The sequence below is a fragment of the Prunus avium genome, chromosome 1, assembly GCF_965620075.1.
Source record: "Prunus avium chromosome 1, drPruAviu1.hap1.1, whole genome shotgun sequence".
NCBI lineage: Eukaryota > Viridiplantae > Streptophyta > Magnoliopsida > Rosales > Rosaceae > Prunus > Prunus avium.
In genome coordinates, this window is record NC_142284.1 from 50,001,578 (window position 1) to 50,026,898 (window position 25,321).

Genomic DNA, 25,321 nt, shown 5'->3' on the forward strand with positions numbered 1-25,321 from the left:
GGTTTGTTTGTAGTGGAAAAACTTGTATGAAACATTGATAGTGTTTTGTTATTCTTAACCAATCACAGACTGTCACGTAGAATATTCTTAATCAATCACAGACTGTCACGTAGAAAATTTATTGTAAGTGGTATGTCGTTATTAATTAAAAATAGAAAAATAGTGATATTTCCGTTTCGTGCAAGTGTTTCTAAAGTTTGTTTGTTGAGGCAAACATTAAAAATCATAAATACATTAAGGCCATTGATAACCAGATAGCTTAAAGAGGGAAAGTTTCAGTAATGTATGGAATTCCAAAAGCTCTGAGGCTATGAGCTGTGGACCAACATGAAGATAAAGGACATCAATAGGCTTCATGTTCATCTACTCTCTTAAATTTGAATTTTTCTTTTATTTCTTTTATGATCTGTCCTAAGTTGGCATGGCATCTCTCTTGTAAGCTAATGAAGATCACATGATGTTGGGATCTGGGAACACTCTCTGGGCTGGTCCCAAATTGACAATCAAACAACTAGAAAGTTGAAAAATACTAGATAGATAGATAGATTGTGGTCCAAACCAAAAACCCAAGAACCAAAAACCAGAAACCAAGGCCATGCAGCAGGGGAGGGAGAGAGTTCAGTGTTCCTTGTGTTGTGTGAAGTTGGGCAAAGAAAAGAAATAAACCACAAAGTCTCCTTGGGAGAAACAGGAGCCCTTGAGAGGGAGCAATGAGCATCAACTATTGACTATTTTTATCCCATCAAATCAATTATTAGCAAAAATCGTTTGGCAGGGTCCTTCTTTTTCAGTCACAATATTGTCACTCTTATTGGACAATCACAGCACCTGAGAGATGGGTCACCATCCAGTGAGCTGTAACCTGCTGCAACTATGTATATATACACACCAGAGTTTTATATCAAACCCTAAACCTATGGGTCCATTTACTTGTTTATATATACAGATACATGTACAATTTTATCTTTATACATACAGATACATGTACCTACATGTTTTGGATGACATAGCCCATATCTAAAACTGCTTTGGGTATCTTTCTCTCAGGCCACCACCGAAACACTTGTGTGAAATGGGAATAACACTATTTTGTTATATCCGGCCAATCACAACATGTCACACACGATAACGTTTTCACGTGACAATTTATGATTGATTGGGGATATCAAAACAATGCTATCTATATGTCCCAAATTCCAATTTTATTAAGATAAAATTGCTTCGAATTTTTTTTATAAAAAAAATTTGGAAGGGTTGGTTGCAAAATTCAATAAAATTTCCCATATGGTTTGTGCAGCGTACGTGTTTTCTTCTTTTTGTTTATTTTTTAGCGTTCATGTTAGAACACTGTGCTAGATATATTGTTGTCACTGTATGTTGACAACAAAGTCCTTGAAGCCTCTGTGACTCAGTAGAAGTTTTTACCCATTGGCTTGGCCCCATGGCAGACAAGATTTCAACCAACTGTTTTTGTTATATTTATATATACATATATGGTTTGCATCTGAACACATCTTCGTTGTTGAACCTTATTTACCTAACTGGATCACATTCACATGGTTTCACCTTCAATATTATCTTCGTACCATGTACTTTCTCTCTTCAAATTTCCATGTGCAATTTCTTAAATTGTGACACTTCCTTAAACAAAAAATATATACTGATTTATAACTTTTATATATATATATATATGATGATGATGATGAGCTGCAAGGATCCAGCTCGTGCGCAGCTAGATGAACAGAAAATTACTTTATTTTTCTCTAACTGTCTTACTTGACTTGTTTTCCCCTAATCCAACCTGTATACAACAAACGGGTAATCATATTTGTTGACTAAACTCAAACAAGGTTGAAGAAAATTGTGATGATTGATGCTTACTTTTTTGTTAAAAATAACGAGTGCCCTGTTTGCTTTGCAATCTTTTTCCACAACACAAGCTTTCAATCTTTTTGACCATTGAACTCAGTAGTCATTTTCTGGTTTTTTTTTATAAAATTATTATTTTTAATAGAACTCAGACTCAGTTGTTTCCCTCTTGCAATGCCTTCCTTTTCATGTCTAATCATGTACGTTTTATTTTCTTCAATGTTTTGTTAATTCGTCCAAGGATTTCCACCGATTGCTTTTTTGTATAATTAGCAGCATTTCAAAAAGTTCAAGAGTGCAAACATTAACACTACAGTTGTATATAATTATGTGTTTATCTCTCTCATTACGTAACTAGTCAACTGACCTTAAATAGATACATTACATATTCTTGTGTACAACTAGTTACGTTATTATGAGAGATAGACGCATTATCGTATGCAACTCGTTATGCCTAAGAATATCGCTGGCAATTTGTGCTTCCAAGTAAAGATGTGGAAAATGCACTAATTCTAACTTTATTTGGCTTAGCTTCCAGCTTTTCTGGCACCAATTCCTCGTTGTCCTCTTATCACATAAACACCAAAATGGTCAAGATTGCAATTGATGTCACACGTGAATGGCAAGAAACCAAGCACCGTAAACGTGTGGTGAATGATCTCAATCATGTCAGTTTTTTTTTTTTTTTTTAACCACATCAACATTTCACACCACGACATGGAATAGCTTTTAGATCCAATATCTCTATGGATTAGTGGAATTACAAAAGCCAAAGAAATTTTTAGCCCTAACTTTGCTTTTGCGAAAAGAAATAGGAGACAAAGTAGAACCTAATTATGACCATTAAACCATAAAATAAGCCAAACTAAAGTCTCCATATCAAAGAATCTCTTCCCATCCCCTTTTCTTGAATAATGCAGTGGGAATGTTTGTTTGCTGCCTTTCAGGAAAAGCTCAAATAAGAAAAAGGAAGGGATTGCAATGATGATGTTATGCAGATTGAGGAACACAGATGAGATAGTTGAGTCAAAGCAAGATAACCCCTTTTTGAATTATTGGAAAACAATGAGCTGGTTTTGTACTTAGGAGGAGGAACCTATCAATGTTTAAAAGCAAATTCAATTATGGAAGGGCCACTTGTATAATATTGCTCACATCATTAAGCATAATTTAAATCATTAATCAGCCCTTAATCCCCTTCTCCCCATATTGCAAGATCCTCATTATCCCCCATATGAGCCAAAAGGTTTGGTTTTGGAAAAAGTTTCTTACACTTACTTTGGTTACAAACAGACAACTGGCCTCCCATGGCCTACCCTTGTCTTTTTCATTAACCCTGAATTTCCTCCACTAATTATCTTCAGATAACATAATCACCATCACCTTTTTCTACCCCCCTAACATCATTAATTTCTTCCTCTCTTTTTTCTCGTCCATGCAAAAACTTTAATACATTTCAACAAAACACATCCAATTGTCTAGGTGTCATTCCAAGCAGCAAAAAGAGGCAAGTGAGACATGGAGATAGCAGCAGGCCTCAGCTGGGCTGTTGGGAACCAAGAGCTAACAGCAGCAGCTGCTGCAGAAGTAGGGCAGATGAACTTTGATGCTAATGGTGGCTTTGCAAAGAGCATGTTGGGGCCAGATTTGTCAGGGCTAGCTTCTCTGGAGCTGCTCAAACTGGTCACCAATGAGGATGGATTTGAGAAATGTGCCCCAACCTTAGCAGACTCATCCATCAATGGCTGATTTGAGTTCACTGATTCAACACCAATAAGGTCCTGCAATGCCATTGAGAAAGAGGGATGCCTATAGTTCAATGAACCAATCGATTTCTGATCAACTGCTTGAACACAGCTAGTTGGTTGTTCCTGTGCAGATTGGTACAAGGCCATCTTCCAGTCCAGACCATTCCCATTGTTGATTTCGGGTTGGTTGGCTTCCCCATTGTTCTGTGCTGATGGGTTATATTCGATGGCATTGGCCTCTATGTTAGGTTCTATCTCTTTGGTACGCCTAGCAAACTCTCCAGCAAGCAAGGTATTGCTGGCCATGATTTTTTCAACATCATATCTGGTAATGTCAAAGTTGGTGACCGCATTTACGCCGCGGAACTTGATTGCAGCTATATCATAAGCTTCTGCAGCTTCCTCTTGGGTACCTGAATTCAATTCAAGTGAGAAGTTGTGCAAAACTCACATTAATTATAAAGCTTTGCATGAAAGAATTAAACTTTACAATAAAAATATAGCCTTTAATAAGTTATTTTAGCTGGGAAGTCCTTCTCTTCCTCTTTATCTTCTCTGAGAGAACACAGCCTTAAAAAAAAGTTCCTTCTTACAGTGCCAAAGCAGACACCACCAGCCTTAAAAAAGTGTGAGAACAGAGTGACAAAAAATGAGTCCTTTGAAAAAGTGCTTACAGTAAGAGCCTCACGAAATTTAGAAAATGACCTAAACTATGGGAAATAATGCATATGAAGAATAAAGAGAGTTCAAACAATGCATGAATTTACCGAAAGTCCCAAGATACAGGTCTTTGTTTCCTGCTACCCTGCCAATCCTAGCTTGCCATCTCCCATGCTGGTGATGTCTGCAGAAAACCAAGATGAGAAAACAAATCTAAAATTAGTATAAAGTAACCATTTGAATTTTGAACCTTAAATTTGTGTTTAAGGCAAAGGAAAAATCGACAAACCTTGTTACTCCTCGGTACATTGAAGCCCCCCTTGAAAATCCACTGCTTTTCCTGAAAATCAAAGAAACTCATGAATAATCTTCTTAAAATTCAGAAGCATTAGAAACAGTCTGAAAATAACAAATAAAGAACATGTACCTTCTCAGATGCGCTACATATTCCTGCCGGCTCATATTCTTCATCTCTTCAAGTTGTGCAGTGTAATTTTCCAACTGCCAAAATACCAAGAGGATGAAATTTCAGATACTAAAAATAGCTTTGAAAAAAAACTAAAAAAAGCTTTTTAAAAAACCTAAAAAAACTGCCAAGAGTAGAGAACCCTACTGGAAAGTTTATATGGGTTGCAGAACCCCAGTACTTAAGGGCGGCAAGATCATAAGCTCTTGCAGCTTTCTCTTCCATATCATAGCCTCCTGTGGTTCAAATGAGAAAATGATTAATGCAAATCAATAACAAACCAGTGATTAAAACAAAAAATTCCTCATTATTGTTACAGAGAAAAAGACATACCCAAATAAACTGCATTATTTGATTTGAATGGCATCCAACGGGAGCATAAACATGACAGGTAAGAATTAATAGCACAAGTCAGATATCACCAACAGGTAGGGACCAAAAATTTCAGCAAAACATAAAAACTTCCAAACATTTACTAAGACTGGTACTGTTTTTTTTGACCAACCTTGCCTTCCTTTTCTGGTTTGCCCTTCCTTCTTGCAACTGTTGTCCCAAAGATGGGCCTCATATCTACCAGTCCATCTATGTCTGGTGGAAACAAATTGGAGAAAAAGGGTTACTTGGATAACAGTCAGAGAAGGAATACAGAGTTAATGTAATGAAAAATGGAAATACAAACAATTTCTATCAACATAACAAGAGTGAAGAAATGGGATTAAGAGATGGTTTAAGTTGAACCTTGTGACACCTCTGTACTGTGAAGTTCTCTGCCCAAATGTGTCAATGGACTTCCTATGTACAGGTTGCTTTTGGCTAATTTTCCCACCACCTCTCTTCTTTGTTTCTATGGCCACACATTCTGTTCCAGTGGGTGAGATCTGCCTTGGAGCTGTAACACAGCTGGACTGAGAACCAGGGCTCATGGACAAAGTAAGAGACTGTAAATCCCCACAGTTCATTGCACCATTAACAGAACCAGAACCTCCACCATCATGAACCAGATTGTTGTTCATGTGCTGCTCCAGAGCTTGATGAGCAGAGTACTGCCTAGCCACCCAGGTTTTCAAGCCCTCTTGCATTTGAGTCATTTGGGGATTTTCAGAGCCTACAATGTGAGTCTGCTTAGATTCTTCCTCCAATGGTGTTTGGTACATTCCATGGCATGGAATTCCAGAGTAATATGGGTGGGAATGGACTGGAATATGTTGCTCTGCCTCTGCATTTTCATGGTAATAGATGCTGTCTAAGCTCAGAGCCATTGCCTCTCTTTCTTGGCTTCCATAGTCACCAGCTCCCATGCTTGCTCCACCTAGAAAGTCCTCCAGTTTTGGGGATGAGTTTGGCACCACCATTCCTTATAATAAAAAAAACAAAACAGAAACATTTCAGAAATTCAAGCAGTTTGTTTAGAAACAGAAGATGAAAAATGTACATGTTAGGTTGAGCAAATTAACCTTCTGTTTGTGACCTGCTGAGAGCTTCCATGATACATAGAGACCCATCTGACTTGAGTGGCATAACAGTCAAGGGAGAGTGAAAGCCACCATTTTCTCCAACTCCATAACAGAGTCCAGAACTGCTGAGGTGAGGGTTCAGATTATAGAAGGTGCTTGGCAGAGCAGCAGCAGCTGAAGAAGCCTGACCTTGATGATTGTAGTGGTGATGATGATGATGCTGATGAGGGTCAGAAGTAACCTCCATTTTCATGTGGGGTGAGAGTGAGAACCCCAACCAGTTATTATTGCTTCCATTGTTGTTATTATTGTGATCATTCATGGACTTCATCTTCTTCTTTCTCTCTCTTCCTTTTTTTTTTTTTTTTTAATCTCTTTCCCTTTCCTACTTCTAAAGGTTCTCACTTGAACTTCTCAGCAGTATCTCCAGCTGCAAGGCAACTCAATCATTGAGAGCAAATAAACTAATCATGTCAAAAATCTCTTGCCTCCCTTCCCCCATATATGAAAAACTTGGTTTTTTGTTGTCTAGCTTCTGAACTGGTTTCAAGGAAACTAACTTAAACTCTTCAGTCTATGCACTCACATATATAACATCTTGTTTCTCTCACTCTCACTCTCTCTCTCTCTCTCTCTCTCTCTCTTTCTCTCTTTCTCTCTCCAAAGACAACAAAACCTGTGGTCTCTTTAAACTAAACAAAAAGAATAAATATTTCTAAGCTAACAAGCAATGCTGGAGAGCACCCCAGCATATATCCCATAGGGATCTGTGTATATGAGAAAGACCACAACTTTTGCTTTTTCCTCTCACTTATCTTGCCCTTTTTCTTAAACCCTTCCAAAAACCCAGATCCAATATAACGCTAAAACCCTTTTCCAACACACAAACCCACGTTTTACCTCTCAAAAATACACCTAAGTTTCCTCATTACCCAAACAAGCCCAGAAATTAAATGCAACCCAGAAAAATTATTATAAACTCTTTTCTCTTCTTCTCACTCTTCATTGACAGTGGTCAGTGGTCAGTGGTCAGTTGAATCTAGTGGGTGTGAAATAGCCAATGGGGTGGAGAGAGAAATGGTCAGATGTCCAAAACTAGTTTGCTTTATTTTTACAGTCACAGGACCTAAGATAGATTTGACGAGCAGGACACTGCCCCATCCAGTCACTTCATACAGTACAGCCTTTGTGCCACTCTGCAGGCTCAAAGTATCTCAAATTTTAAAATCCCATTCATGTTTTCTTTTCTTTTCAGTTTAAATTTTGCTCCTGTCCAGTTTGGTTTACATACTGAAATGGGATACAAAACAGTAACGTAAAACAATGGAATAACTAAAAAAAGAAACAAAGATTATTTTAACTATTTTTCTATATTTTATTTTATTTTGTTGGCAATTGGTGTTATAATAAAAAGGTGAAATTGCAATGAAATAACATTATTTTGTTATCATCAACTAATAATGTTATTTCACGTTGAAGTGTTATCACGCATGTCAAAACATTATCGATTAAGAATAACAAAATAAAATTATCATGTTTCATGAAATTCTTTCTCCATAAAAAGGTGATAGGCTCATAGTCCATCACAACTGTCCAGTTTGATAAGGATTGGAGTGAAATTATTAATTATGTGCTTCATTTGACCTCACAGCTGCGATGGTAATCAATTAATATCCAAGTTAGATTTTTTTCCTGTTTGTTTGTTTTATTGGTGTTGGTTCGTTTGGCATAATGCTCCTATGATTGGAAAATTACGAATTTGGTAAATTAAATGTTGTTTTTATTATTTATTTATCATAAATACGTGTTAATTTGGACAAAGCAATTTAACCCTGGCTAAAAAATGTGGCTTAATTTGGATTTAAGTAGGGAGCCGCTGAGTGTTTAAGTCAACACCTGCTTCCAGACAAAAAGTAGGACGTGGGTCTTGTGATATGCTAGAAATATTCCAGGAATGATGAGCAAAGGCCCCCCCATCAAAACGAGCTTTTTGTGCAAAATGCATTTTATTTCTTCTCCTATTTTCATCTTTTAGGTTTGATACTTTGATTAAAAATGTCCTCCTGCCATTTTCTTATTCTGCATATTCCCACTGCTGCTGCTGTTTCATCACATGCGTTTCTGAGAATTGTTTAATACTGGTATATAAACACGTGGATTTAAAAGAAATTACTTGGATTTTTTGAAGCATTACATTTTTATGTAACCATTTTTGGTCAATATATTCCCCAATTTTCCCTTTCTTTTTTGCTGAAAATGGCAGGTAGTTGTACAAATAACTTTTTCAGTGTCTGCTGGTTGATGAGGCTTTCCTTTTTTTTTTTTTGTGGGATCAGTGCTACATGGAGCTGTTTGTGCATGAAAGTTTTCATGGGGACAGATTTTCAAATGTGAATGATTTTGGTTTGAACCTTGAAATATTGACTGAGTTTTGGAGGGAATTAATTGGAAAAGAAATACCAGAGAAAAAAAAAAAAAGAGAAACTGAGTGTGTAATGTGTGTGCATAGAGGCCGCCTTTTATGATGATATGGTAATGATCAAAGAGACCACTAAGATTCACTTCTTTTTAATTAATTTGTGCATGCCCTTTTGTACCAAAACTAATAATGCATGCCCTTCTAATCTTAGTTTCATATATATATATAAATATAAATATATATAATTTTCACCCAACTTTGATGGGTAGTGCTTCTTTTGTTTTAAATCAAGTTTAGGGGCCCTACTAATTGCATCAAAATGGCCAAGCATTGAACCTGAAAAACCAAACTTGATTAATTAATTAGTGTTTAATCACATCATTTACTAAATGGGTTACAGAAGATGGCGGGAAAAGGGGGATGCCAGAAGCACAAAAGAGACAATATTTGTCTTAGCTTGTAATTTGTATTTTTGTAGTATTCAAATAGTCAGACTTGTGGACCTTACTTGGGTAGAAAAAAAAAGCCAGAGAATTGCACACACTATTGAGCAAGTCAAACAGTAGAAAACAGTTAAATGCCAGCATACACAAACTTCTTTAATTTTTTTTAAAGAAAAGACGCCCTATAAATAATTACTTTACTTTAAAAATACTCCGATGACGACGGGATCTAGCCCAATAAGAAATACTGTAATTTGCTAATTAGAAATCTCAAGAAGTTCGAATTCCCGTGATTTGTGTGTGTGAGAAACCCCCTAACTGATTTCTCCATCATCAGGCCACTTAACTCCATATACATTGTTTAATATAATTAAGAGATAAAAAGAGGATATACTTTTAACTAAATTAATATGAAATTAATGCACTGATTGAAGACATGTTTATCTCCTTAATTAATATCAAACAGCATGTCGTGGTGGTGGTGGTGCCAAAGTCAATAGAAATTTGCAGATAAATGAAGCTGCTGCAGGTGCTCCACAGAATCCCGGTAGTGTACAATAATTTTTTCTGGCGGCAAAAACAATTTTGTCTATGGTATTATTCACAAACAGTGCCTTCTCTACAAACAACTACACGAAAGAAACATAAATAAACCTAAACATAATTACCTGCCAAATAGAAAAGATGGGGTACAGATAGTTTCCAGCCACCCCAGTTATTTAGGTACTTCCAGTTCCAGATATATATATATATATATAACCCTAAATTATATTTATTTGTTGGAATTGTTGCAACGTGTAAATGGTGTATATAGATAGATAGATAGATAGGGAGTGAGAGTCAGAGAGGGATTAAATGAGGGGAGAGGAGTTAAGAGAATCACGTGAGGAACACAAAATCCAAACAAAATCTAAGGAAAGATCAGTTCAGCACATAAGCCAATATGAAGATAGAAATAAAGTGGATTATGAGATCACTGGAGGAAGCCTGGATGATGGCTACCCAACCCAACCCCAGCCAGCCCAACTCAGACAAGGACAACTGTAGGTTTATTTAGCTGTGGACTCTCCTCCCTCTGCTGTTGTTATGTGCAATGCATGCCTCTCTCTCTCTCTCTCTCTCTCCCTCAACTGTTGTGTTTCTCTGTTCATATTGAAATTTTGCTTTATCTCACTCTCTCTCCCCATTTATTAAGCCTACCTTGCATGCCAAGCCCAGAGCTCTTTACATTACCAATTTCTACTGTCACTGCCCCTCTCTTTCTCTCTCTCTCACAGCCTCAGCCCGAGATGACATGTCAAAATCTAAGCCTATCTGTCATGTCACAATCACCTTAGATTCTCTCCCTCACACATTTCTTTGAGAGTGCCTTCCTTTAATTCTCTTCTAATTAAACGGATAAAGGAGTACTGCTAGGTGATTAGCTCTGATATAAGAAAATAGAAAGAAAAAAACCCCAGTTTTCTTCTGTCATCTGTGAAACATAAGCCTCAAAAAGTACCTTGATTACAAATTTGAGCACTCAACTGACCTTAAGCAAATAAATACAAGTTAGAACAGACCACACCTATTACTTAGACAGGAAAGGCTTCATTTTGAAATCTAATTCATATTTGATTCAATTGATGATCACCAGTCTCTAAGATACGATTGAGACGTGCTTTTAATGCTTGATGCTGTATAGCATAGCTACTAGCTAGTAGCAGTGTAGCACTGCACAGGCAGGTAGGCAGGAAGGCAGGCAGGCAGGTAGGCACATAGCTTTTTCAAATGTATTCATTCATTCATTTGGGGTTTCCTTTTTGCTTGATTAAATGGAAGAAGGGGATGAAAGATGTTTCTTTTTTTGGTATTGTGGGTTTTTAGGCCCAAACATGTTCTGACCGCATGACAGGAATGTGGTGAAAAAGAAAGCCATATAGCCTTCCCCCCTTCCCCCATCCCCCACACAACACAACTCTTTCTATGCATCATCAACCCTAAACCCTCGCTTTCTTCACGTGACCCTCTTCTGTCACATATAAATGAATTTTTTTGAACTTGTACAAGCAAAAAAGAAAAAGAAAAATGCTATTACTTATCAACTTAATCAGCTTGTGAAAAATGATTACAGAATCCCATTATCCCGCAAGCCAAATCAGATTCTTCTCAGATGATCATAAAATCATGATCACATGATCTATCAAAGGTCAATGGTACTGGTGAACCATGACTGAAACAACTCTGTCTGACTGAGGAAATAATTTTAACAACTGGGTTTTTAAAAAGTAGGGTTCTTGCCCTGCCTAGCCATATTCTGGCAGATGGGACATGTTGAGCAGCCAAGGTGACGGCTACAGGGCTACCTCTAGGCTAGCATAATCTAGAATTTCAGCTATAGCCACATTAAAGCCTAGTTACTCCCAGCTATGCAGACAGATATGTCAAATCGTCTTTTTCTTCTTTCATTGTTTGTATTTTCTTATTTTATTATTGTTCTATTTAAGGAGAAGGAAGAGAGGGAGGAAAAAAAAAAAAAAAAAGGGAAGAAAAAATATTCCGTTGCCGGGACTTGAACCCGGGTCTCTCGGGTGAGAGCCGAGTATCCTGACCAACTAGACTACAACGGATTTGGTTGGCAATTAGGGGATGGCAAGGCCAATAAAGCAAGAAAGACATGGAGATGTCCAAGAAATTTAACTAATCTAGCACATACAGGCTCAATGGGCTTTTCCCATAACCAGTCTAAGAAAGTCTATCCATAAGTCTGGCCCATTTCCTTTGGCATTCCCATTCCCTTTTGGTTATTAAGCACCCCATCATTATAACCCCTCACTATTAGTCCTCACTATAGCCCCCATGTTCCCTGTCCACGGCAAAAATTGAACCCCAAGAAGCTAATAGCATGTTTCGTGATGGATTTTTCATTGCCATTTTAATATTGATCCATTCTTTTTCACTTCCACTGTATATTCTGTACATTTTTCAGTCAATTAAAGCTTGTTCAAGAATGGCTAAATACGAACTCAAAAACGGTGACAAGAATTAGACAAAGGAGACGCTTCATCACACACAGAATTCAAAAGAACTAGTCAAGCAGTACAAACCAACAATTTCGACTTCCATTATTTCTATAGCTTATTCTGTAACCATGCGGCCAACAACCCAGATTAAATGGGATAGGAAGAATAAATATAAATAAACTGGTGGAAAGTTGGTCAAACAAACAAGTATTCTCTTCATAAATCAATCTCGTTTCTTATCTTACACTCTTTATGTTTCACAATGTATGCGAAAGGAAACTATCCAAAGGGCTTATAAGTATGAGAAGAACTGAAATGAACTGATGTCAGGATTGGTAATAACTGTATGGTACAACTAGATTGAATTAACCGCCATCATCACCACCTTCGTACTAATGATGTGAGCAACTGCAACAAATTTTAAACAGTTAACTGTTAGCAACAGTATGTCGAAATTCTCTACAAGTGTTGAAGTGTTGAAAGACGGATATGAAAAAACGAAAACAAAACAAAATGTGGGCTCTGTCCAGTATAAAATACATTGTAAATTTTAACTATAAGGTAAAAAAAGGCTTAAATTAATAACAATCTACTATTCTCCAGTTTGATAGGCATTGCAGCTATTCCCATTCTAAAGGAAGTTCTTGATCTATCTCTTCTTGTTAACAACAATACTAAGGGCAAAATTTTAAATTTTAAATTTTATCATTTCAAAGTCTTGTTATTTCCGATGAACAGGGCAGTTTCTGGGAAGTATAAAATTAACAAACTAATTAAGATCAGAACTTGGAACAATTGTAGGCAATATCAACTACACCTTTTCCCCTGTGCTGTATACAAACAACTGACATGAAGGAACTCATGTCAAAAATGAGCAGCCTTTCGGACATGGGTTCTGGCTTACTTATGGCCGCTCTACATGCTTCAAATTCCAAGCACAATATGCAACAACTTTCACACTGAACCGTTTTCTAAAACAGGCAAACTACTCCCTACCATGAGATTGAGTGCAAGGAACCTATTCTCGTCATATACACTGAGATTAATTTGTTCGTACCAGTACGGGAAACAACATTATCCAGGAAAACTTGCAATTGTGAAGGCAAAATACTATAACTATCACATTAAGAAATTCCAAATGACAGTTTATGCCAATAATATTTTTGTACCTCAAACAATTCAAATGGACTGCCACGGCGATATACATCACTCTTCTTGCTCTTATCACCAGGAAGAAATTTATACAATAGCGCTCTCCATCCAAGAAGTAAAACAGCAGTGCTCCCCATTGTTACAAGTATAAATTTGTATGGTGGAAGGTGGCCTGCCGTTGATGCCCTTATGATTATCCCAAGCTGCCAAAAAAGTAAAACGGAAGATGTAGTGACATCAGGTGTCTAGTAAACATAGTGCACACCAATAGAATGGAAAGCATCACTCAGTAAAACAGCTATGCTCTAATGCAAAATGTTTCAAATTAACAGATCATGCAAATCAAAAGACAAAACTCGAAGAAACAATAATAGAGATAAGAAGGAGCAGCAAAGTGGGTTATAATTTTATAAATGAAAGCCTTGCATAATAAACTTAATTGCTTCCTCTCAAGCTACAAGAAGCAATACCACTGAAACTACGGAAAACGAAACCAAATACTTAAAGCTCCAAACATATTAACTTACTGGAATCCCCAGGGCCCATGACTTAGCTGTAGCAGTAAGAGCCTTTGACTGACCATTGACTCCACGTCCATCCTTCCCATAGCCTCCAAGGAAATAAGCACTCAAAAACCACCCTGTTCAACCACATTTGGCTTTTTGGTTAAAACAAAGACCCAAGGCCATGCTTTCTTTCAATCTCAAAACAAGCTTAACAATGAACAAGCATACCGGCGATAAAAGGGTCAGCTGTGCGCAGGGTTTCAAATTCGAAAACAGAGAACCCATGACTGAATCTTCCAATTGCAGCAAACGTAAGCAAAGCCAAAACATCCCCACCAGCAAGCAATGCCACTCGACTGAAACACAACCCACAAACTGAAATCAATAAACAAAAATTTCAAAATTCAAGTAATTTTTTCTTTCCAAAATTGTTCAAATTACCCCCATTTGCGTAAACGAGAAGACGAACTGGGCTTCTCGAACTGAATGACACCTTCCAAGGGTATGTTCTCCTGACCCACGAAAACTGGTTGGTCATTGTCCAAATAAGGAGGAGGCGGAGGAGCTGGTGAGCTAGAAAAGGCCTGTTTGGTTGCGGCTGAAGTCGAATCGACGCCTCCATCGGCCTTCGCAAGCGTGATATTGAGGGATTTCGAAGGGTTTGCTTTGGAAGCGAACCTGGGTTTGCGGTTAGAGAAGAGAGGTGGATTTGGGTTTGTGAATTTGGGAGGGGACGAGAGAGAACAGCGTCTGGCCGATAAGGCTCCGCTTGAAGCTTGGCCAAGCACTAGCATTTTTGCGCTCTCAGTTTTGTTGTTTCTTCAGCTGCTCCGCTTGTTTCGCTTTAACAACACCACAAGTTTCAGTGCAGCCCAAGTAGACGAAACGCCATCGTTTTCGTCTTCTTGTCTCGTTTGGTTTGGGCCTTGACGATATTTCATAATTGGCTTATTTATGTACATGCCCCGTGCTTTCAAAGTTGTCTTAGACTACTACATGTGCTTTGAAACGTCTTAAAATACCACCTACATTTTTAAAAACTGTCTCACGTTACTTATTCCGTCAGTATTAAGAAACATTCTGTTACGTGGTGTGGGCCCCACTTCTTTTCAATCGCTTAACAGTGGAGAGTAAGGGTTATTCAGTTTCAAAAAATGGGGTATTGGGTGAGAAGGGGAAATTGGGAGAAGGCTAGGTACTCAATTCCATGATTGTCTTCTTGAATCCCACAAAAATGGTGATCACCAGTTGCCAAAGACACATAATGTGTTCCATTTGGATGACCAGCTAACAAAATCAATATCACCTCAACATTTCAACTCACCACAGCTAAATCCTTCACTAGAAACAACCTTTTTGAACTTAAGATTGCTAATAGACTGGTAAGAAAACAGAGTGCTCTGTTTGGAACTCAAACTTTTGTTCCAAGTTTCAAAAATTTCCCAACAATCCACCGTACCAAACTCATGATCAGAGTAATATGACCCTCTAATGGCACATACATGGTTCTTCCCAGCAGCAATAGGAGAATAAGCAGTGGTCTTGAATATGGGAGGTACGAGATCTATACCTGGGACTCCAACAATATGCCAGCAATGTGTTCGCTAAAATACCACAAAGAAAGCCTTCACTGCCCGAGAGGGCAGCCATCGCTGGAATGTTGCTAAGAAAGGCCGAAGATGAGGAAGAAGTCGAAGATGGAGTCGATGAATAGTTGTTCTTTCCCCAGCAAACCATATCCTGCTTGCCACTAGCGTCTATAGCACAAAAACCCTAGCTTTCTTCTCCCAATTGCCCATTCTCACCCAAATACCCCCTTTTTCTGAAACTGAATAACCCTTACTCTCCATTGTTAAGCGATTGAAAAAAAGTGGGGCTCACACCACGTAACGGAACATCTCTTAATACTTACGGAATAGATAACATGAGATAGTTTTTAAAAGTGTAGATGGTATTTTGAAACATTTCAAAGCACAGGTGGTAATTTGAGACAACTTTGAAAACATAGGGGGCATATACATAAATAAGCCTTCATAATTTTTCTGGTTTATATTTGTTGTACCCACAGTTTCGTTAAATTTTCTTAAAATTTCTTAACTTCAGTCAATGACAATTTTGAAAACAAGTGATAATCTAAACTATAGGTCGAGAGGAGGTGTTTTGGTATATATACGATATTTAAATTTTATTTTCCAACACAAAGTCATCCATATATATAAACTTGATGTGCATATCGAATTTGATTAGGTAAATTAATTAACAAGAGACTTTGGATGAACGCCCCCATTACTTCTTATTTTGAGTTTTCATCAAAAATAGCCAAAATTTAACCCCCGAATTCATAAATGTCAATTTTTAAAAAAACTTTCAAATATAGCCAAAAACTCACTTAAATTGACCCAAATGCCCTCTAAATTAAAACCTAACCAAAAAGCATGCTCTTCCAAGCCATAAGCTACTGAGCACGAGCCTCTCACTCTCCACCCAGCCTACCCCTAAACACAAGGACACTACCCCTCGCCAATCGCCCTTTTGGAAAGCAAAGTTAATATAGGCAAGTTTGTGTTGTGGGAAGATAGTCTGTGAACAGTGAGGGCCTTGCAATTTTTCCAAGCCTCTTGTGCTGAGGGAGGGCACTGGGCAGCAGCACATATGATGGTTTGCAAGAAAGTTTAACCCCCGATATCATATGCAGACCAACAGTATTTATGATACGAATTTTGCAAGAAAGTTCAACTTTTTTTTCTCAATTAAAAATTATTATGTCAAGAAACTGACTTTAACTTTTTTTATTGTAAAAAAACTCTCAAACCCACTGATTCAAGCCATAGCCGCAGAGATGATTTTTATTGCCTGGATTTATGAAAACATCGGCTTTTCCTTTTCTTCTTCTTTTTGATAATTACATTGTCATTTTTATGATAGGATTCATAGGCATGATTAAGTTGACGAAGCCAATTTTGTTTTTGTGCTCCCGTGCTATTTTGGGTTTTAGCTTTTAGGTGTAATTGAGTTATAATTTAGAGGGCATTTAGGTCAATTTAAATGAGTTTTTGGTTATATTTGAAAGTTTTTTAAAAAACTGACATTTATGAATTTGGGGGTTAAATTTTGGCTATTTTTGATAAAAACTCTCTTATTTTATGTATAATGTAAAAGATTGAGAGATGAAATGATGAGAGATAAGTGAATTTTCTTCGCAATTTGAAGTAGAGGGAAATCATGTTAAGGAAAGGATCAAACAAAGAATCCAGCAACACCCATCAAGGATTGGCCTTCTCTTTGAATGCAAAGAACTATGGGCCCACCTCATAATTGCCAATGGATTACAACAGAAACAGGTTAAAATTAAAATGTATTTACATTTTCCAAGGGGAAATCAATGCCCAATGTGACTGATGATTTGTACAAATTAACTCCAATCACGCAAATGCTTTCAGTTCCAAACCTAACTACCTGAATTATGAATTACAGAGGTCACAGTCCTGCGTAGATAGATGGTGAAGTTATCCATCAAGACCTCTTTGAATTTCTTTTCTTCAAACTAGCACTGTTGCTTCCAGAATCCACGTCTAGTTTCTCCGCTTCAACCCGAGATGACTTCACAGAAGCTGGTGACTGCCCATTGCCAAAAACAACCTGATTCGACATGCCACTGACAGCACCATGCCCCAGAATCCCACTATACCCACCTGCCTCCAAGCCCCCACCACGCATGTAGCTCGGATATAAAGAGTTGCCATAAGGAAACATCCAGGCCTGAGGAGCAATTGGAGCAATGCCATAAGGAATCCCACCAGATCCTCCCGTAGGGTACCAACCGCCATAAACACCGGTTCCATACATAAATGGCCCAAACCCATTATAAGGTGTGGGACTAGGAAGAATCCCATATGTAGGAGTAGGACTATAAGTATAAGGAGGGTAATTGACCGGTGTATAACTACTGTCGTTACTGTTATTCTCCTCCTTCGGCACAGCCTTCTTGACCTCCACAAACCTACCATTCAACTCATGAAAGCTTTGCTGCATAACATTCTCAACAGCATCCTCCGAAGCGAAGGTAACAAAACCAAACCCCCTAGGCCGGCGGGTTGTATTGTCATACATCACCACTACATCCGTTACACTCCCAAACTTCTCAAAATAATCCTTAAACCCCTCCTCAGTTAGACTCGCTGATAAACCCCCAACAAATATCTTCCTTGTTCTAAACTGATTGTTGCTATTCTCAAAGCTTCTACTACTACTCCTACTCAACCATCTACTTTGATGTTGGGTTCTGGGTTGTTCGCTTCTGGGAATTGCTTTCTTTACATCAACCTATAAACAAAATTGATAATTAATTATGCAACCCATAAATTAAATATCTGTTTTGGTTTTGCTTCAAAATGCAATGCAAGAAAGGAAACTATAATTCTGAAGTTTGCATTTTTAATTCCGTTTATCCGACTTACACAAGTAAATTAGGGGGAAATTATAATACTTTCTCACTAAAAAAAATTCCCCTTTTTTTTCTCACAGCTTACATTTTCTCAGCAACCAAACAGAACGATTAAACAAAGCATGTAACTTGTAAGCAGATAGGACCAAGAGAAATCTTACCGTTCTCCCCAGAATCACATGGGGATCTTCTAGGGCTTTATCAACTGAAGACGAGTCAGAGAACCAGACGAAGCCAAAGCCTCTAGGGTTGTTGGTGCTGCGGTCCTTAGCGATGACCGAGCCCAGAACGGTGCCGTAGCTCCGGAAATGGTATTTCAGTGTCTCTTCACTTGTCTCCCGAGAGATGCCCCCCACGAACAGCTTTGCTTGATCAGAGTCCATGGAGAATTCAGCCCAAAAACCCTAGCTGTAGCTGCACAGAAACCCTAAAACCCTAAATTACACCAAAATCCCTAGAAACAGGACGAGCTACAAGCAAATTAAAATTAATAAATAAAAACAAATAAGATAAAAATAAAAAGTAAAAGCCTTTGGTCAAGAAAGTTGATAAATTATTAACCAGCCCAAAACTCACAAGTTGACCTACCGAGTTGCAGTGACTCGTGAGCTTAGCCACCAATCTACCACGAACAAAACAAGTCAACAAAAGTCTACCTCGATTTGATTGATTATCTATAATCCATGGCCCAGGATCTGAGAGATCTACGAGACTACGACTTCCTTATACATGTGGAAGACTAAACGCAGCGTCGAAACTTCTTCGTATAAATTTTTGGAAATGGGCTTTGTGTTTGATGGCCCAACATCTCAGCTCTAAACATCTTTGCTTCAGGAATTGGACCCTCTGCTGTTTTTTGGGCTAGCTGTAGAATGTTGTTATTTTTAGTTATGCCACAAACAACAAAATTAAGAATAACTAAAAAAAAAACTGACGTGGGTTAGGTCAGTTCACTGAGGCAGTTTGTTCGCTGTCTTGCACTCGAGTTCGATCTCATTCTTCATACATTAGTTACAATATCGCTTTCTCAAAGAAATAGCATACTTGAATGTTGTTTAATTTAACTACATTTTCAAATAAGTAAACCGTTAAAAATATATTGGGTAAATAAAATAAAATAGTATACTTTTCAAATGGAGGAAAAAAGAGTATGTTTTTAATTCTACTCGTACCGTTTTATGCCACATTAATGAACATGAAATATACAACATGATAATAATCAAAACAAAATTCAGAGTATAATGATCCAAAATTCACATTAGGTAAGATTGTGAATCTGTACTAATATGTCGAAAAAAAAGAAAAAAGAAAAACCAAGGTTGGTGAGTTGGTTGTTTGCAGGAGTATTCAATCCCAAGATCTTCCCACATGCTAAAGCTAGGGGCAGCTAATTACTAATATAATCCTTGAGTTCGTTTGCGTGCGAATATTCGAAAATCGTGTACAAATTTTCATTTCAAGGATAAGAAATTAAGAATCCACGTTAATCATTTATCTAATCAATCTCTTCCCCCTTTTTTTAATTTCTTCGCATGTGGCTAGCTATGAGGTTTGAACAAGTCATGTTGTTTGATGAGACATGGACTTGGAGACAATGCCCGTAATAAAGTCATTAGGTTCAATAATTTATTCGCAAAGGATTTTTATACGGCCACACGGTCTAAATGTGTGTTGTTATATTGTCAATATAAACCAGTAGTATATATGAATTTTTGTTCGAGTATAATGAACAATATGACGAGATAACATTACTTTGTATAATCATTTAATTAATCAAAATATTCTCCCAAACCTTAATTTAAATGGCATGAATTCGGCGTACATATTTTGTTAATTGACAATAATACTATTTACCATAATAAAATCAAACTCCGAAAGACGCAGGGCAAAATGGATGAATAAAAGTAAAGCAAACAAAATGATGAGATGAGAAGCATCTTTGGTGTTTTGTGCTTTAAGAATTAAACGAGGTTTTAGCAGTCTCTCATGCTTATTATCTTTGTCATCTTCTCGTTGCCAAAACCATGACATATAATACCCAAAGCTCGTTGCTCATAAAAGCCAGCATTTCTTTATGTAAATTATATCTTCGGGTTCTGGGTCGTCAAAATGGCTCAAAGGCCATGCTAGTGGAGGCCATGAGTGGGAGCCCAACTTCCAAGTAAATAAAAATCTACTCCAAGTGCTATATACATCAACTTGTTGGAGTTTGATCCAAGGTTGCATAGTTTAAGTTTATATTATATGGAAAATTGCATCATCTTGAGCCATGTGGCCATCAAGCCAAGAACATGGCATTGCATGTAAAATTTGGATGTCATTTTGATTTTGACAAGAGTAATACTATAAAAACTATTGTCCATTTAATATGTTAATTTTAGAATAAATCAGTTGTTATTATTATTATTTAAATTAGCAATATTATACGTCGGTGTGACAATAAGAAGAAAAACACAAAGATTGTGTTGAGTGATGACCTTTGAAAATGAAGAAAGACAACCTTGAAATCGAAAACCTTGGAACCCAAATCAGTCTAGTCTAGGAGAGGGAGAGGGAGAGGGAGAGGGGAAGACAGGCATGGTGGCTCCTTGAAGAATGAAGATTATAAACCCATTTGTTTATTTTGAGTTTGACCAAAAAACAAAAGGCGATAAGACATGCCTTTGGGATTACACACCCCCTTGGGACTTTGCAAGCCCTAGAAAAAATTAGGGTCTTGTTTTTTATGCTCTCCACATCGAAACCCGCAGGTTATTATCATTGTTTTTTTCTCAAGACCCAATGAATAATAATAATAATAAAGCTTTCCCTATGCAAGACATTTCTAACCCACTATTCCGCGAACCAAAACCCTAACAAACTAACCCTAATATTATATTATAATATAATGTAAGTTCCCAATGCCATTGTATTATTCCATGTCTTGGAAACCCGCTGTAGTTTCTTCCTTGAACTCAGAGCTCAAAAAACACAGGGATTTTCACAGAGATACTTTGTGAATATTTATACATACGTGTTTAATATCCGAATAATTCATTATTTTTTCGTATAATTAACAAGTATAAAGTATTTTCCAAAATTGAAAGAAAGAAGAAGAGAAAAAGCAAAGTTTGTCACATGACCATCATGAGCTCAACTTGGGCCCCATGTGAATTGTATACAATGTGATATTCTGGGACCCTATAATTATTATGTTTGTTTTTACTCTTTTTGGTCTTCTCAATTTACATCACGCTTATTTTTTAGGCTTATTTATATCAATATTCTCGAAACTACGGTCAAATCTCACATTACTCTTTTAAACTTAAAATGATATCGTCAATTTTATCCAAAACTCTGTTATTTTTTATAATGTGATAGGGTGTTTTTTAAAGCTCCATATGATAAATTAGAGAGCACAGTTGAGTTTTAAAGTTTTATTTTGCTGGACTTTTGAGAAAATAAGAGTCACCCTGTCGATTGTGAGTTAAGATGCTTGCACAAAGTTGTATTAATTTGAGAATATTGCTCGCTTCCTTTTTTAGAATGAAATTTTTTTTGCAAATCACAATTTAATACATATACAAAAATAAATAAAAAATAATACACAAAAGAAACTTCTATACGCACGTCATATTGTTATTAGCAGAAATGTATGAGCTACTATTTATAGTGGAATAAGGGAAGTATATTCCTTAATTTGAGGCTTTCAGAGTGTCAAATCAAATTACGAAGACGATACTTTTTGGGAAATTTCCGACTCAGCAATTATTATTCAGGTATAGTTACAAATTTATAATAAATTATTATTATTTTTGGTTTATTCCCGCTTTGAAAGAAAGAAAGTCAAAGAGTCGTACTGCAAGGAGATGAGGTCCAGCGCTGAATAGCGAAACTCGTCCACAAAATATCAGATGGGGGGATGGGTATGTGGGCCCATTTAGTGGGGTGTGGTGGAAAGGCCCGTTTTTAAAGATGTACGAAGGGGATGACGTAAATGGGACAATGCACCCAGCCCATGGCTGTCGGCAAAGAGGAGGCGAACTTGGTCTTCCGTCTTCGACCAAAAAATATATATAAAATAAAAGTAAAACTCGCTTTTTCTTGAAACCCAGCAAATTAGTTTCATTTTATTTTCTAATTTATGGTGATGGCCACTTGTCATTCCAATAGGGCGGTGAAGTCTCTGTGGATAAAGACAAGCAACGTAGGCGGGGACTAGGGAGACATGTCTTGGTTCCACGTGTCACTTTCATCACCACACCCCCTCTTGACACGTCAACGTCACACTAACAACCACTCTCACTCTCTCTCTCTCTCCTCAAATTTAAAATAAAAATAAAAATAATGAAAACCAAGAAAGAAGATGCAAGAGGCAAAGAGATAGGAAGGGAAAGGATTAGTGTCATTTCCCAGATGAGATGCATGCCAATGCCCAGAAATATTATCCAATATGTTTTCTTTAGCAATGCATATAGATATATAATTTATTTTTTTCGATTACAACACCAGTACTATTATGAAGTAATTTGTACTTTGGGGTAAGAAAAATAAATACTTTTAATTATTTATAATGTTCTGCACTAAATTTTTTTGCATAATGCAACTGTTTAAGTAAATTATTGTCAATAACGTGTTATGTTGACATCATATTGTGACCAACACGTATGTTTCTTTCATAATAAACTCGTGGAAATATAAGTGAATTTTAACAGTTAATAATGTGTCTCGTACTCGAAAATGTGCATCAAGTAGTAGAGAGAATAATTGTCCTGCAATCTGTCTTTCCTACCTTCAATTTTGACAAGGAAACATCAAGCATGCTTCTCCAAAACCATCGTTTTCCCCTTGTTTTTTATTCTGTCCATTTTTTATACTTCCAAAATGCTCTACTTTCCAACTTGAACATTGTTGAAAATGAGTGGTTGGTCGAAAATAGGAAAACAGTAGTATCTCCGTTTCCACAAATGTTTTTCTTACAGAGGAGTTTGTCTTATAAGGTGGTATGTAGTAACAATAATGTAACTTATAGTTCAAGAAATACTAAAATTAAATGTTTTGAGCATGCAATATTTGTGTGACTGTGCCTCCAATCTGGAATAAAATTGATCTAGTTTCTGCATGCATGCAGCATATGCCAATGTTGTTGTCGAAGCGTCACAGTTGGGAGACACTGCCTCCTTCCTGCCAGATTATATTAATCTTAAACATCCCCAAGTACTTTGGTACGGCCACTGTAAATCGACAAGACCAAAACCAAAGCAACAAAATCATACATTCCTCCCATCAGAATAAACATATGTAAGCTTTTTACTTGGATTTACTTGTATTCCACAGTAAAATTTGCTTCTCTTCTACTTTTTGTACGTATTTTTAAGTGCACATGTACAAAAAATTCATGAACAATATTCTCACTGATATCTGAGAAAATTTTCCTGTCCAACGCTGCAATTTTGTTGACCAGGATCATGTGGTCCAGTTTTTGTTTATATACGGTAATTGCACAAAATCAAAATTTTACCCTGATTTTACTTTTACAACCAATCCTCTCATTCCACGTGTCTCGACGAAGAAAGACTTCACTTTCACGTATCAAATTGTACCATGCCAATAACAAGCAAGAAATATAGGGCAAGGATAGTGATATTTATTTTGAAGGAACGACCTACACCGCAGCAATAAAGCGACCCGAACAACCCTGCGAATGTAATAAATATCCATGCCTTGCCTACAAGTAACAAGTTTGTTTTTCCCCCTTTTGGGAATATCAAGTAAATTTATGTTAAAGATGCAAATTAATGCTGTAATTTTCTATTGTACTAACTTCGCATTTGAATGTGTACTGCGAATCTTAGTGAAGCTTCTGAATTTGGAACATCACATTGACCCAGTGACCCTATTTCGTATTACCCTGGGGCCTCAGCCCTTGCCAGTCAATTATCCAACTGCGTACACTTTTTTTGGTTTTTATGATGAAAATAGGAAGGATGATCGATGGAGGATTAGACGAGGATACTTACGTACATAGCAGGATTCTGTCATCGGACGATCAAATTATCCGGGCCAGAGTTTGATAGGGTTTTATTTAAAAATAATCAGCTGGGATTAATAATAATAATTAGATATGTTTTAGGGTGTATGCATTATAATAGCCAAATTGATACTTGCCCAAGTGTACGTAGTTGGTCATTTTTTTGTTTAAGGGAAGCATGTGCACGCACGCAGCCAAGGGGGAGGGGGAGAGAGAGAGACCGGAGAGAATAATTTTTAGAAACAAGTTGAAGAAGAAGAAGCAGAGGATTTGACCAAGTGGCTACACACGGAAGTAAAGAATCACTGGGTCCCAGTCTTGCACAATAAGAAAATCGTGTGGGTGTGTGCTGTGTAGAGAATAGAATTTTCACTATTTTTATAATCTATGCATATCTCATTACACGTAATGCAGATACAAATTATAATTTATTTATAATAAAAAAGGCTATTAATGAAAGAAATATAGCCCAAATGGGTGGATTGGAATATTCAAACACAATCAATTCAATCTCTTTGACCACCATCTCCTTAACCACCCGCGAAGGGCCTTTCAACACAGGTACAGAATATAATTAATTAAATAATTAATCTGTCCATTTTGAATTAGTGCAGCATCTCGTCTTCCTTGAACACGTGTAGCATATGGCGGAATCGGTATCCTAGTGAGGATTATCTTACATTTGGGATTGAGATACTTAATTGTTAAAATTGAGAGTGTATGAACAAACATACCTTACGGGTACAACTGTAAAGTATTTGAATGAAATTTTCATTTAAGATCATTGAAAAACGACAACATATCAGGTAAATTCAAATGTTCTTATGCTAGGTATACACATATCGTTGGGTTGTTTGATTTTGTGTTCTCATTTAGAGGAATAACTTACCTACAACGAGGTATATACCAAATTCTCCAGCTGTCATTTATGCTGAATTACCGATCATACCGAATCGACAGTGTGATTAAGAGAGAGTAGGAGTAAAGATGGAGGGGGTGAGAGTATGGAACATTCGTATCACGTGGCAATGCATCTTTGTTCATGCACCCCACCACTAGTTGGACCTTTTACCTTTATGACTCACAAACCCCTCAAAACCGCTATCGGACTTTGCAAGGCAAAACCCACTTTTAACTATATACTAAAA

At 37.1% G+C, this 25,321-nt stretch overlaps 3 protein-coding genes and 1 non-coding gene across 5 annotated transcripts; all 4 read right to left on the reverse strand.

Moving 5' to 3' along the window:
* Positions 1-2,972: 2,972 nt before the first annotated feature.
* LOC110768548 (AP2-like ethylene-responsive transcription factor ANT) lies at positions 2,973-7,229 on the reverse strand. The gene is made up of 9 exons (XM_088247386.1): positions 6,198-7,229; positions 5,482-6,097; positions 5,249-5,331; positions 5,077-5,085; positions 4,891-4,979; positions 4,705-4,778; positions 4,567-4,617; positions 4,385-4,461; positions 2,973-4,030 (listed from the first exon to the last, which is right to left on the reverse strand). Exons 1-9 carry the CDS (start codon positions 6,526-6,528, stop codon positions 3,348-3,350), a joined length of 2,013 nt encoding a protein of 670 aa, XP_088103512.1. The 5' UTR covers positions 6,529-7,229; the 3' UTR covers positions 2,973-3,347.
* Positions 7,230-11,595: 4,366 nt separating this feature from the next.
* On the reverse strand, positions 11,596-11,668 carry TRNAE-CUC (transfer RNA glutamic acid (anticodon CUC)). The gene has a single exon. It is a non-coding gene; the product is annotated as a tRNA-Glu (tRNA).
* A 588-nt stretch (positions 11,669-12,256) lies between these two features.
* LOC110763150 (uncharacterized) lies at positions 12,257-14,569 on the reverse strand. Its single transcript, XM_021965907.2, has 5 exons — positions 14,161-14,569; positions 13,948-14,075; positions 13,741-13,853; positions 13,231-13,416; positions 12,257-12,469 (listed from the first exon to the last, which is right to left on the reverse strand). The coding sequence occupies exons 1-5, from the start codon at positions 14,511-14,513 to the stop codon at positions 12,440-12,442; spliced, it is 810 nt and encodes a 269-aa protein (XP_021821599.2). The 5' UTR covers positions 14,514-14,569; the 3' UTR covers positions 12,257-12,439.
* Positions 14,570-17,043: 2,474 nt separating this feature from the next.
* Positions 17,044-18,886, reverse strand: LOC110763151 (RNA-binding protein 1-like). Of its 2 annotated transcripts, none has more exons than XM_021965908.2 (3): positions 18,752-18,886; positions 18,325-18,590; positions 17,044-18,042 (listed from the first exon to the last, which is right to left on the reverse strand). In XM_021965908.2, exons 2-3 carry the CDS (start codon positions 18,544-18,546, stop codon positions 17,233-17,235), a joined length of 1,032 nt encoding a protein of 343 aa, XP_021821600.1. In that variant the 5' UTR covers positions 18,547-18,590; positions 18,752-18,886; the 3' UTR covers positions 17,044-17,232. The 2 variants fall into 2 exon arrangements, with proteins under 2 accessions (XP_021821600.1, XP_021821601.1); XM_021965909.2 differs by having other exon boundaries at positions 18,325-18,577; positions 18,752-18,880.
* Between the last annotated feature and the right edge of the window lie 6,435 nt (positions 18,887-25,321).